The following is a 14547-nucleotide window of genomic DNA, read 5'->3' as shown; positions in this document are numbered from 1 at the left end:
GGGGATCTTTCTGCCCCCATCTCCCCTCATCCAGCCATTATCCTCCCCAGCCTCATCAAGTCTGTTAACTTGATTTTTTTCAGGGGGGTGGGGCAGTGGTTGTGGGTAAAAAGTTAAGCTGGCGGTTCTCACAAAGCAGCATATTAGCAGGTTAAAAGAAAAAAAGAATTCATGGGACATTGAACAGGCAAAACTAGGACTTGGGTTTCCATCTCAGTTCCCATGCTCAAGATTTTTAAAAGGGAGCTTCTTCCCCCTGGGGTGAGGCCTGCCTCTTTGTAGGCTATGAGTAGTGCCAAGTATTTGGCCAGTGCTCAGCACATTAAGAAGAAGAAATGATGCTTTTCACCATTAGGTGCACACTGGTTGTTTCCACATCATACCATGATCAGAAATCGGGTGAGCAAGTCATTAATCATATCTTTCTCCATCCATCAAGTTCTGCTGGCCTGTCCAAGTTCTAGGACTGGAAATTATACAGGGAAGAGCCCAAAGAGGGCAGACAGGGAGGATTGTTGAACAAAGGCTCATTTCCTTCCAGTTTAATCCTTTGTGCTTAAAAAAAGCTAGTCCACGTTTTGGTGTCAGCTGCTTAATGAGCTCAATTTAGAAGAGAAGGAGAATAAGGTTGAGGGTTTTTTTTGGTTGTTTTTTTTTTTTTAAGGCTCAGTGGAAAATGCAGGGTGAAGGAGTTGGGACTGATGGCATAAGCACATTTTTCATAAAGAGCAGAGAATACAGAAATGCTAACTCTGGGGACCTTGACTGTATCAGTGCTGAGTCATCTGCATTTCCTATACTATTTTATTCCAGTAGGGCTAAGAAGGCCCAGACACAAATACACATACACACACCTCCACCCTCACCCCCAGACATCTGCCTCATTTTCATTACAGTAAACAGAAAAGTCCCTCAATCCCCTCCTAGGACTGCTACGTGTGCCACTTTGTAAGCAGGTTCCTCAAGAATTGTGACTGAGGCTTGCCAAAAGTGCAGAAAGACAAGGGCAAGAAGGGAAAGAGAGTCTGTTCTGGGAATCAGACTTTGTTGAAGTCCTGGGGGACTTGCGGGGGGGGGTGGGGGTGGGGGCGAGGGCAAGAGGTTGAGATTCCTATTAAGAAACATGGTAATCAAGGAAGAAAGTTCTGGTTTGGGTTGCGTCTGAGGGCTTCTCAGACTCAAGTAGCTTTCTTGACAAGATTTGCATTTAAATGCTCCCAGGAGATTTTGAAGTAATGAATTCTTCTAATGAATGGAAAAGGGGAAGTCCACATGTTTGGCTGATGTTTCTGTTTTATACTGAGAAAATTTTATAAGGATAGAGGAACAAAGCAGCTGCTGGAGGGTGGGGGGGGGGGGTTGCGAAGAAGGAAGCCTATGAAGGGGAGGTTTCTGGTTTTTTCCAAGCAATTGTCTAAATTTATGGCCAGACCACACAATCAGGACAGCTCTGAGGCTTTCTCCTTTTGGTCTATGATTTTCCTTTGCTCCTGATGGCCAGACGGCTGTTGCATTTCTAAGGAGGCTGCAATAAGGAAGCCAAAGGCAGCAAGATGTACTCAGAAGGCCATCTAGTGGGGGGAAAGGGTAATACAGGCAAATAAAGCCCTATTTTCCTCCGTGTCCTCTGCCACTTAAGCCTCATCACGTGCCCCTCTCCCTAAGGTCCAGCCACTATCAATTTCTTTCAGCTTCTCAAAGATGTGCTCTCTTGCCCCAGGGCCTTCCACCTGCTCTCCTCCTGGGCTGTGACCCTTCACTGCTCTCCTCTTTTGGTCTGGCTCACTCCTACTCACACCTCTGCTGAAACTCCTGCAGAGAAGCCTGCCTTGATCCCCCGGATTAGTAGATCCTCCCTCCCCCTCTTCTCCCCTTTGGTAATATGCATCACACTTGAAGCTATCAGTTCCTTGTCTTTCATCCTTATTAAACCATTAGCTCCCTGAGGACTGGGACTGTTGTCGGTTGTGTTCACCACAGGACCTGCATCTAGCAAATGACCTGGCACGTGCAGGGCACTCATTAAATATTTGTTTAAAATTTTGATTAAATGGATGAATGAGTGAACCAGATGACCCTAAAATACTCAGCTGCCTGTGGCTTCTGATGAGCTAGAAGGCTAGAGTATTTAAGAAGAGAATATGCCTGTCTCTCACAGTATCCCTTACTTTTTGCCTGGCGTTCAAAGTCCTCCATATTTTGACATCTTTCCTTTATCAGCTGATCTCCGATGATACCCTCGTGTGCAGCATGTTCCCCTAGAATCAAACTCTGAGCCTTTGCCTGGAATGTCCTCCACTTCCCAATTTCACCTAATGAAATCCTACCCATCTTGAAAGCTCACCCGAAACGACATGAAGTTACTTTTAATCAACCCAGGTAGAAGAGGCTGTTCTCAAAAACCCCAGCCACATTTTCTTTCTCTCATTTCTGGGGCTCCAGCCACATGTACTGTGGGTGTCTGCATGCATCACTGCCTCCTTTAAACGTCCTGGTTCAGAAAGAAGTTCGTTGAGGCGGAAACATCTATTTCATCTTCCCTCATCATAGGACCCAACACAATGCTTTGTACCTAGTAGATGTTCAATAAGTATTTGCTGAAGGCATGGATGCCTCAACTGAGGACATATGGGGGTGGAGGGTATGGGCTTGATCTGTGATTCAAGACAGTTAAGAATCCAATTCAGTGTCCACTCGGTGGCCAATGGTTTCGGGTGCAGAGAAGAAAGAGGAAAGTGGAAAATTATTTCTCCTTCTGCTAGTGTTCCTCCTCCAACATCTAGAAGGTTTACTCCCAGCACTTCTTCAGCTTGGCTCATGCTGCATTAATTTACATGTGTTAATTGATGCTTTATAAATAAATTTTTTGCTAGTAGTATGTGCAAGAGCTCTGTTCTTCCTCGCAGGGGTAAGCTGTCTCCTGTACCTCTTACATTCCCCAATAGTAGCTGGAGCGAGACACTGAAGGGGCTGCCCTAAGCCCTATCCTTTGGCAAGATCTTGGAAGAAAATCATCCAGTTCTAGTCTCAGGAGAGCTGCCTCCAGACCCATCCCACCAGCCTTACAAACAGGAGCCCAAACTCCCTTTCCACCCAGCCCCTGGAAACACTTAACTAAGCTTTGCCTCCAGTTTCCCAGTCCCCTCTGTGGTAGGAAGCCTTTGCCCACCATCATGCTGCCCTCTTCTGTTCAGAAAGTGTAACATCACTCATTTAAGAGGTCTGGATGGTGCCAGCCACCCAGGAAGACAAGATCCCTGCCACAGGCGGCCCGTCACCATGGCAACCCTCAAAATGGTTACTCAGCCATCTGGGTTACCATAGCAACTGGCCAAGTCTCTCCACCTCAGCCTCTCCCTAGGCCTTCTCCCTTGGCTTGTCAGAGCTAATGCCAAAGAATCTCCAATCCTTACTGGGGGAAATGAGCAGAAGCTGGACCCCTGATAGGCAGCTGTCCCAAAGGGGCGTGGAATGCCTCTCCCGCCCGGGGCTTCCTGAGGCACAGTGGAGATAATGGGAGTTAAGGCACTCTGTGAACCTTGAAGTGCTGCGCAGATGTTAGCTATTATTAAACTACTGTTCCTTGTAATGGGGGAGGCAGTGGGTTGCCCTAGGCAGAGCTAGTGCCGTTCCCGGCGTGGCCCCTTACTGGCTGGGAGACCTTGAACAAGTTACCGAACTCTCTGGGTTTCTATTCCATCTACTATGGCCCATCTGCCTCCTAAAGTTCTTTTAAGGATAAGGTCAAATAAAGCACATAAGACACTAAGCACAAACCTTGCATTCAGAATATACCAATAGCAGCTAGAAAAGCTCCTGGCCCCTCTGCTATTTCCCAGGCTTTCTGTGAATATAATCATTTTATTTTCTCTCTTAAAGGAACAGCCTAATGTGAGCCCCACTCGATCAACCACACCCCACCTCCCTTCCTGTTCATCCTGAGGTTCCTACCAAACAGGGCTGTAGGCAGTCTGCACTCTTTGGGGGAATTGGGAGGTTCCCCAAATTAGGCAGTGTGGCTAACCCCTCCAGTGGAAACAACATCTCCCCATCCAATGCTACCTCAGAACAGAAACCTCTAAAGGGGCTGTGACGGGCAGCCTGGAAATTGAGCACAAATCCCACAGAAGCCCTAGAGAGTGGTGGCTGCTCACATGGGACAGCTCACCAGCGTCGGGGCAGGCCTGGGGCACGTGCCCCTCTCATAAGACCAAAATTCCTTCCCTCTATGATTTTAAAGACTTCAATCCTATTGCATCCCAAGTTCAGTCTCTTAAGACCGAATCCTTGAAATCCATTTTCAGGGTACTTTCTCAATTACACTGGGAGGGTCTTGATTCAAATCCAGGCTCCAAAGGTTTGAAGTGTTTTAGGCAAAACAGACACCATCCTCAGAAATCAAATTTCCAAACAGAGAACACAGGCATGCTTTAGCCTAGTTCTTCATGTTCTGGAAGCAGGGCACAAACCTCAAGCTGGAAGGACCAGAGGATCAGGTAAGCAACACTGGAAGGGACACACCACCCCCTAGGGCCTTGGCATTTGGAAGTCACAATCCCGCACGATGCCTCTGGGAAATGTGTGGAGTAGGACTGGTTCCAGCTCAGATTGGACTACTGAGCAGATAAACCAACATACTTACTGCTGGGGGAAGAGCAATATAATAGCTTAAAAGTGAGGTGGCGGGGTGCCTGGGTGGCTCAGTTGGTTGAGCGTCCAACTTCAGCTCAGGTCATCATCTCGCGGTTCACGGGTTCCAGCCCCATATCAGACTCTGCGCTAATGGCTTGGAGCCTGGAGCCCACTTCGGATTCTGTGTCTCCTCTCTCTGCCCCTCCCCCACTCATGCTCTGTCTCTCCCTCTCTCAAAAATAAATAAATATGTTTTTAAAAAATTTTTTAATAAAAAAAAAGTGAGGTGGCAAGAGGACATTATTACTGGAACTTCCATCTCTGTAACTGGGGAGGCCAAAATGGGGTGTGTGAGTGAAATAAGACTGGCCCTGAATTGCTAATTCTTGAATCTGGGTGATGGGGGTTCATTTGACTATTCTCACAACTTTAGTAAGTGTTTGAAATGTTCTGAAGAATGCAGGTGGTTGGAGTTAGGCCAACCTGAAGGAAGCAGTGAACAATTCCAAAGGCCACATTGCACGTGTTGTGTTCCAGGGGGCGCCATACACATTCAGCAGCGCTGAAGTTCCTTACCTTCTCTCTTTGGTAACACAGGGAGAATAGCAACTAGTTCCCAGGGCTCTGTGAGGACTGAATGGTAACATGAAATGCCTGACACACATCTAGGACTCACTACATAGCAGCTTCTCCAACTATTACTTACTAGGGGATCCCAGCTGGCATCAGCTCTCAGGAGCTCCTGGACAGAGTCGAGTTCAAATCCCCACACCACCCTCTGAATGCTTTAATTCCTAACTCCTACCGGCTGGTTCTCTCTTCATTTCCTCTCATTTCTTTCTACTGAGGCCAAAGAAAGGAGAGCAAGAATAGAAACCAGCAACAGGGGCATGCCCTTTCTCTTCAGGTTGTCCTGGCAAAGTCCTATTCCTTTTCCAAGTCCCAGATCAAATGCTATCACAGCGCTAAGCTAGCAGTGGGGGCAGAAGCAGGAGAAAGGCCTTCCCTTTCAGAACTTCTCGGAACTCCGGGCTTGCAACGCGCACAGCTCAGGCTGCATCCTAGCTGCCTGCACGGGAGGGAGTGGGGTTCCGAAACCCATTCGGCGCCTAGCACAAAGTGGCTCTAGAAATATTTGGTAAATGAATAAGTGCATGATCGATGAATCAGCAAAGGAATGAATGGATGCATTCATGAATTAGTGAACTGGTGTACAAGTGAATGAATGATATCAGTGAGAACAGTTACTGTGTGTCCAGTGCTGATTACATAGCAGGCATTAGGCCAAGCACCTCACTCCCCACAACCTCATTTAATCCATCCCGCGAGACTCTGTAGTGGCACTCCTGCTCCCCCATTTTAACTGTGAGAAGGTGAGGCTCAGTGAGGTTAGTAATTTCCCAGGCTCACCCAACTGGCAAGTGATGGAATTGGAACTGGGACTCCAGCTGACTCCCAAAGCCATGCCCTTGAGCGAATGAATGGAAGAGTGAGCACAGGAGGAAATGAGTAAGTAGAGAATGAGGAGGGAAAGGCATGCTGGGAGACACACCCACCCAGGCTCCAGACAGAACCTTTCCCTGGACCACAAGGCTAAAAGCCTGGTAGCTTCTGGGCTAGGGGTGGGACACAGTTGAGGGAGGAAACTTCCACCCACACTGAGTTTTCAAGTTACAGGGGCTTCCAGACCTTCTCTGCAGCAGCATCGTAAGTTCGGGCAGAGATTCCAGCCAGGAGCGCTGGTTCTGCTCCTGCAGGAGCGCCAAGGCAGAGCCAGGAAGCTGGCCCACTTCTACCTGACAGGTGGCAACAGGCAGGCTGGGGCCAAATCACGGCAGGTCCCAGCCGCAGCAACTGGCCAGGCTCAGGATCGCACTACTTGGTGATGGTGGGTTATTAATACTCACACTCAGATAGGCTCAGAGTCCTCCTCCCAGGGGGAAGGCCGCTGGGACAAAAGACAGTGCAGCCCTAGATTCCGCTGCACAGTCAGCTCCTCTGGTGGCGTCTCGTCTCTAACCCCGTGGGACAGAGAAATGACAGCCTTCCGCAGCCCCCAAATTAACCAGTCCTTCCTCCACATTCCTACCCTCCGTCCTTGGCTGCTCCTGAACAGAAAGGCGTGAGTCAGACTGCCATTCCAAACCTGTCTCCGTGTCACCTGGGAAGTCGCTAGAAAAGCACGCTGGGAAACCAACGGCACAAAGCCGACACCTTGCGATGTGGCAACCACCTTCCCTCACCAGCTGGGGTCCCACAAAGACCCTGAGCCTCATAGGAAAGATGGGTTGGCTGTCTTTTCTGCTGCCTGCACAGAATTCTGCCCACGTGGTCACTTTCCATCCCTGCAGCTAATGTGACCCAGATTTACTTTCAGAGAGCTGGTGCTGAGCTGGTGGTGTGTAGCTACAATTCATTCTGCCCCACTTTCAGGGGACTCTCAGGCTCATCTCTCCCGTTACTGAAGCCAAGCTCCAGAAGGGGATGGGGCTCGGAGGATACTGCCAGGAAGAAGTAGAAACGCTAGAAAGGGGGAGGAGCCTCCTGGGGGGCAAAGTTTGAAAAGCCTGGGGCCAGCGCAGTTGGTGGCTCTGGTATAAGGGTTCTCAATGGAATCATTTTTAGGGCACCCTTTCCCACCCTTGTGTTCCCTTCTTCCCAACATGGGTTGGCCAGAGAAAAGACACTCCCGTCTGCTCTCGGACAAAGCCCTAGTGTGAACAAAAGAAAGGGACGGAACTTAGAGGCCTGGAGCCCCTTCCTTGCTCACCTGGGAAAACAGGCCTTCCTGGAGACTCCACTGCCTCTCCTAGTTGGCCCAGAGAAATTACAACAATGACACGCTAAGTGCAGTAACAGGCATGTTAACCCGTGTTCGTCTAACACGTTCGACTCTCATTCAATGATCACTCAAAGCATATGTCATCATCACCCTTTTATAGATAAGAAAACTGAGGCTCTAAGAAGTGAAGTCATTTGCTCAAGTCTTCTGATTCCAGATCCACTTGTCTCCATGGTGCCTGGCACCCAGCCGGGATTAAATCCATTTTTAAAACTTATTTATTTATTGTATTTATTTTTTGATGTTTATTTGTGAGAGAGAGAGCGAGCAAGGGAGGGGCAGAGAGAGAGGGAGAGAGAGGATCCAAAGTGGGCTCTGTGCTGACAGCAGTGAGCTGGATGTGGGGCTCAAACCCATGAACTGTGAGATCATGACTTGAGCTGAAGTTGGACCCTCAACTGACTGAGCCACCCAGGGACCCCAATCCATTTTTTTTTTTTTTTATTGAATGAACGAATGAATGAACAAGCAGAGAGGCCCCTTCGCAGAGCTTCCATCCTGGAGGAGAGACGCATGGGCACAGAGAAGCAGGCTCCTTCCTCTGACCACGCATGTGCTTTCAAAGGCTGTCTCCCCAGAAGTAAGCCCTTGAGGGACTCCAGCAGCTGAGCTTAGGCTCTGAAAGCAGGGCAAACACCGGCATGCAAGCGCAGCCCTCACTGGGGCCTCTAGATTCTAAAGCCCTTACTCTCAGAATGAGATCCTGGGGCAACACCAGGAAGGGTATGATGGGACTCCTGACACATTGAGCTCAGATCTGGTGGGGGAAACGTACCCAGAAACAATGAACTTTAATACAAGGCCAACTGAAACCAGGGCTGGGCAGAAATACAATTGCTGTCTTGCTGCAGGGATCAGGGAAGGCTTCCTGGAGGAGGCCACACTGCAGCAGAAGTTGGGGATGTGATTTCACCAGCACCTGCTGAGAGGCCCCCAAGAACAAATCCTACGGATGCTTTCTACTGGTTAACTGGGAGGCCAATCCTTAGCCCTGAGTCCCTGCGCTCCCCTCTTTCACAATGCACACAAGAATGTAATTTCTTTTCCCCCTGCCCTCCTCTCAACTAGAGTGAGCTCCATGAAGAGGGGACCACATCTTCAGCCATCTTTGGATATCGCTACCAAGAACAAGGAGGGTCCTGAAGATGTGATATTAGAAGGATAGTGGATGGTGAATTCCTCCTGGACCCAGCCTAGCCCCTAGCCCAAACAGGAGCCCTTCTTTCAGACATTTTACTGCCATCTGCAGGAAACTTGTCATAATAAATCTACAAATCCACAATGACAGAAAGTATGAATGGCGCCCCCTAGAGTTGTACAGTGTACAGCTTGTGACACTGTCCTGTACCCGGCTTTCCCCCACCCCCCACCACCTCCCCCAGGCTCCCCAGAGCCCCAAGAGATACAGCCTTCTTTCCCCTCCTGTGGTGTTGTGCTCCTTTGCTGGTGTGCCTTCCACAGCACCCCCATTCCTTGTTGCCCCCCACCAATAAGTAAGGGTATCACTATTCCTGTTCACTGACAATAGAGAGCCAGGGGGCTTCAAAGAGGCAAAGTTTCCAAGATCTCTGTCTCTGCCTTTTTCTACAGGCCAGGATCTTGAGACCTCTCCCAGAAGTGACCAGAAGGACTCTCGGGTGAATCTGAGACCAACTCAGGTTTTTAGATTGTCACCTGCAGAAGATTCAGCCTGGCCTGGTTGCCCCACATTGCCTAAGGAAATGGAAATAGCAATGCACCTGGAGTTGGAGGATCTGTAGTTACTGGTGTGTGACTACAGGCAAGGCATGTAAATCCTCTGGGCCTCAGATCCTAACACGTGTCCTACCTAACACACAGTTATTGTGAAATCTCTATGTAAACCAAAACACTGATCAACAGAAACAAGGCTTTCTTGTTAATGGACTATTGTTCTGTTGCAATGTGGCTAGGGTTAAGGAGTTGGGAATAGGGCTGGCAAAGAAGAGAGAGACACGCTGAAGGGAAAAGACGAGGATGGGAAAAATTGGGTTACAGTACTCGTGGAGCCCTTAGAACCTGTTTTGACTTTAGACTGAGGTCAGCAGGTGTCTCAGCTCTGACATGCCTCTCCAGTGTGCCATGTGTGATCAGCAGAGGTTCCCCCATCAGGCCTCCCAAGCACAGGACACAGAATGGGCAACGGGAAGGGGGAGGTCTCTGCATGTGGTGAGACTGATGCAGACACACCCACTTGGCTTCACACCCAGACCCCGTGGGGAGGAGAAAATTGCACAGGCCACAGCTGGCTTCCAGGGCAAGACTGACTTCATTTCCTCCCAGGATGAAAGTTCTAACTTCAGAGAGCCTCAGAGCACCCAGGTCTCCCAGACATGCCCTTCCTGCACCTCACAGGAAGCAATCCCCGCAGAAGTCAGGCTGCCTTCTAAATTACCCTGGTAGAGTCCCCACCATGTTCCGAAATCACAGCAAGATTTCAGCCGGGCCCTGAAGCAGCTGTCCCGCCTCTTCTCTGCTGCTAGCGAAACACGCCCAACTGCAGCGCACGAGTTATTTTTAACCATGACAGTCTCCACATTTTCAGCCTCACCGGCCCAGCCCCCTCCTCAAGACAGTCATTTGGCAGGATCAGGTTGAATAGAAGATCAGCATGGATGCCGGAGACACAGCACAGCGCCCGCCACCCCTCTGCTCATCTGACCCAGCAGCATCCTCAGGGACTCTGCCTGGGCCTTAAGCCCCCTCAAGTCCACTCTACTTTTATTCCAGACTTGGGATGTTAAACAGCAGACAAACCATCCGGTGAGGCCCCTCGGAGCAAGGAGCAGACCGGAAAGGGAAATCATCACAAAAGGGCCTATAAGTATGTATGTGTGGTGGAGGATGGGGCTAGAGGGCATAAGGAAGGAGAAGGAGGCTGCCTTCAGGAGAAGGAGAGAGCTTTGTGGATCCCGAGGACCCTCAGCTGGGGCCTCTCAAGGCTGGAGACAAGTAAAGCCCCTCCTGCATCCTAGAGACAGCTGTGAAACTCTGTGGACTGGCTGATGCCACAGGCCCAAAGGTCTTGAGAAGGACCAAAGACCTTTCTCCAAGGGTTTTCTGTTGCCCACAGAAGGAGTGCAAACTCTCCAGCCAGGTCTCCTCCTTGCAAGTCCACCCTCTGCTAAAACCCTTCCCTCATTATTTGAGCCCACATAACCCTCTCCCTGTCTAGCTTTCCATTACATCCCACTGCCTGTTCCTGGATCACAATCTGTCACATATTCTCCTCGAAATGCTCCTTGCATTCAATCATTCAATGCTGGTTGATCTCCAAACAGGAACAAGGCCCCATGCAAGCAGCTGGGGGCAAAAACATGAGCAAGACACGGTCCAGCATTGCTAACGGTCCTGAGGGAGTGGCGGGTTCCCCCGAAAGGGGATAATTGCCATACTGTACAAGGGAACACAGGGGAGGGAAAAGTATGAATACCAGAGCGGAGGAGGGAGCTCTGGATACCTCTGGGGGGTATTGGGGACAGAGGAGGCGGCACTTATAAGAGGGGGAGGTGGTTCCCAGTGCCTTGCAGAGAAGAAAGCTAAAGCATGGAGGTCTGATCCTGCAAGATGCACACCTCTCGGGGTCAAGGTGCAGCTCAATGTGGCAAGTGCTTAGAAGCAGAGATGGCAAAAGGTGAAGCTCAAGAGGGTCCTGACTTTGAGGGGCCTCTATTCCACAGGCAATGAAGAACCAAAGAAGGCTTATAAGCAGCTGAGTAACAGGATCAGGTTCTCATGTTAGAACAAAATACTCTTGTTAGTCACATGGAGGAGGAGCGGGACTGGAGGAGGAGAACTGTGACTTGGAGGTTGGAAGGTCCAGGTGCAAGGTGACACAGCAGGGGCGGGCAGGGGGCACTACTTTAGAGATACAAAAGAGGGAGCAGGACAGGCCTAGGTGATGGAATGAAGCTGGGTGATGTCACTGAACTAGCTGCCAGCACTGCTTTGTCTAGCTTTCCATCTGCACTCTGGCCCCGCTGCCTGTGGAAACGTGGAGCACAACCCACGGGGGCAGCACTGGATGCCCTCGCAGGAAGCAGCAGAGGGAGCACTCTGCAACCCTCCCCTTTCCTGAGCCAGAAACCCATGCTAAGAGCTTTACATACATCATCTCATCTCATCCTCAAGGCAGCTCTGTACGGGAAGCATTCTTAAGCCGAGGAAAGGGAGGCTCAGACAGGACAAGAGACTTGCCTAGAGCCACACAGCTGGCCGGTAGCAGGGCCACCCGTCCGGCACCTTATCCCTCTGACTTCGAAGCCTGTCCTCGTAACCACTGCCCTGCATGCTCGGCTACTTGGCAAAGGAGAAGCGGACATCTCCTATGGCAGGTGGCCCCAGCCCTTGCCCAGCAGGAAGGCTAAGTGGGTACCACATTTTCAGAAAGCATTGTGAGTGAAACTGCCCTCTCCAAAGACTCAGCCCAAGGAAATAACTCAACAGAAGTCAAGTGTTATTATTCATAAAGATGTTCTCTGCAGCATTGTCTGTTATGGTGAAAAAGTAGAAAGTGAGTAGGATTTTTTAAATCATGAAATGTTACGCAGCCTTTAAAAATGGTAACTGTAAAGCCTAAAGTGTAATATGGAAAATCGTTTGGATAGAAGAGTAAGTGAAACAAGTCCAGATCCAGAATGGTACGTAAGCTAGCTATGAAGGCAACTGCACGGGGACAGAGGCAGAGAAGATGCAAAAATGGAAACAGGTCTCCTGTTAGCACGCAGGGAGGAGCAGTGGCAGATTCTACCCTGTCAAGTTTTTCTTTAAGGTTATGCCATCATCTTTCCAACAACAGGAATGCCGAAGCGGACTCCAGCTGGCTTGTCAGAGTACCCTGAGGAGGACCCCTCCACCACTCGCCCCCAGCCAGCGGCCCACTCTTGCCTTGCATCCTGCCACCCACTCACTCGGGCCTCTCTTACCAGCAACTCTGACCACGGCCCGCTCCGCAGGGTCCAGCACCGAGTCCTGGCTCTTCCGCTTTTTCTGCTCATGCAGTGGCAGGTTCCAGGGTAAGGTGTCCCCTGGGGGACATGGAGACAGGCTCCCTGACCTCTCACTCCTGTAAGACCGCTCACTCCGGCAAGACCGCTCACTCCGGCAGGACCGCTCACTGAGCGTTTCTTCATCTGAGGAAGACATTGCCCAGGCAGGGGCTGCAGCAGGGGGGTTGGGCCTGGGAGCCCAGGGAGAGATGATCTGTAGGAGAGAGGAGCGCAAGTGAACAGACGGAACGGGAACGGGTCACATAAGGTACACTGACACTTGGGAAGCAGAGGGTCTAGTCCCAGTTCTGCCCCTGACCTGACCTCTTTACCCCCTGAACCTCAGTTGCTTCATCTGGAAAATGGGATGATGCTAAACCATGGCAAAACTAATTCACAAGACTTTAGAGAAATCCCCTGACATAATATACCTGAAGATGTTCACAGATCTGAAAATACTCCGTAAAAGTTAGCTCCCATTCCTAGTAACCTCTATTATTGTTACTCGGTACATTTGGAGCTTATAAGACCCATAGATCCAGAGACATGGATTTAAGTTCTACCCTGGGGAAGCCATTTAACCTCTTTGAGCCTCAGCATCCTAATCTATAAAATGGGGGTGACGATAGCACCTAAACCTCATAGGGTTGTTTGCAAGGCACAAAGGAGGTAAAGCACTGAACAGTGCATGGTGTCCAATAAACACTTAATGAACGGTATCTATTACTGTATTCCTGTTCGACCTACCTCACAGGAATGTTATAAGGATAAAAATGGGGCAGCAGATGGGAAGTATTTTAAAAAAGCGAAGGCACGCTCTCACTAGCAGGCATGAAACAAAGCATGAGCTAGAATAGGCAGGAATTTCTCCCATTCTATCTCTGGCACATCTAATAGAAAAAGTACGGAACTTGAAGTAAGACAGACCTGGGGATAAACTCTGGCTTGGCCACTTTACAACTGGTGTGGTCTGGGGCAAGTCACTTCACCTCTCTGGGACTCGGCTGCCTCATCTGCAAAATGGGGTAATTATTTCACCTGAGAGGATGTCTTAAGAACATAGTGAAATGCAAATATAAAACTGGCTGGCACCACACATGGCACATAAGAGGCATTAGATAAAATGTTTGTTTGCTTTTTCCAAGGGCTGTTGTGGAAATAAGAGGCACAGCATGGGGGTGGGGGAGGTGACACAGAAAGTCAGTTTTTCTGGTCAGTTTAGCTAGTGGAGAGATCTGAACGGAAACATAACCACCCTGGGGCCAGCTGGGCTCCACCAGCCAGACTGGGCAGCCGACCCTCAGCAAGGCCAAGCTCACTTCCCAGAACCATCTGCTACCCATGGACCACTACCCCCAACAGCCTCATCAGAGCCTGGATGGTGCATGCCTTCAGCTATCACCTCCCTGCAGGACCAAATGCAGCCCGATAACCAGCTCTCTCTTTGGCTCTAGGGTCCAGGGAGGGCAGGAGACTGTCACCTTTCCTTTATGAGGGCTGTCTGGAGACCGTGAGGTGGCCTAAATGGCCAGACACCATGGGTCTCTGGGCACAGCTCCTCCCGGATTCTGGGAACCTCAGCATGGAGGCAGCAAGGGGCAGAGACAGGCTCCCGGGGTTCCCCACCATAAGCACAGAATGTGAAGAGATAACAAAAGAAACATTAAACGGGGCTGAAGGCCTCTAAGCAACCTCGGGCGGACGGAACAGCCCTGCCAGGGCACCTCCTGTGCCAGCAGCATTTGGGCCCTCTTCCCATGGAACATCAAGAAGGAATCCAGCCACAGAAGGCAGAAAGGAAAGGACCCAGGTCCTGGCACAGCTTTGCCTTTTATCCAGCACCTACCCCCTCCCCGCAATTACTTCTGGTGCCCGCCTCCTACCTCTTACAGCCAGGTCGGGGGCTGAAGCTACTGCCCCCGCCTCGGGGGAAATTCAGGCCGCGCTTCCTTCCCTAGCGTCGGCAGGGGCCAAGAAAACGCCCCTCCTCTCAGGCCACCTGCTTCATCCCAGAACCGCCCATTCCTCCCCAAGACGCCCATTTACTACAAAGGCAGGCTGGTCCCA

General features: G+C 50.3%; 1 protein-coding gene across 13 annotated transcripts in view; it reads right to left on the bottom strand.

Annotated features, from left to right (window-relative positions):
- The window catches only part of MACF1 (microtubule actin crosslinking factor 1), a 328483-nt gene extending 314986 nt beyond the window's left edge, over positions 1-13497 (bottom strand). For 4 of the 13 annotated variants that reach the window (XM_027059599.2, XM_053211857.1, XM_027059590.2 and 1 more), the window contains exons 1-2: positions 13402-13497; positions 12418-12664 (exon numbers count right to left, since the gene is read on the bottom strand). In XM_027059599.2, the coding sequence (XP_026915400.2) occupies positions 12418-12637 (220 nt within the window). In that variant the 5' untranslated portion in view covers positions 12638-12664; positions 13402-13497. The remainder of the gene's footprint in view (positions 1-12417; positions 12665-13401) is intronic. The other 9 variants (XM_053211918.1, XM_027059600.2, XM_027059597.2 and 6 more) reach the window with 4 other exon arrangements.
- Between the last annotated feature and the right edge of the window lie 1050 nt (positions 13498-14547).

This window comes from Acinonyx jubatus, chromosome C1 (genome assembly GCF_027475565.1).
Source record: "Acinonyx jubatus isolate Ajub_Pintada_27869175 chromosome C1, VMU_Ajub_asm_v1.0, whole genome shotgun sequence".
NCBI lineage: Eukaryota > Metazoa > Chordata > Mammalia > Carnivora > Felidae > Acinonyx > Acinonyx jubatus.
The sequence above is the reverse complement of the archived record's forward strand: the minus strand, read 5'-3'. Positions and strand labels throughout refer to the sequence as shown.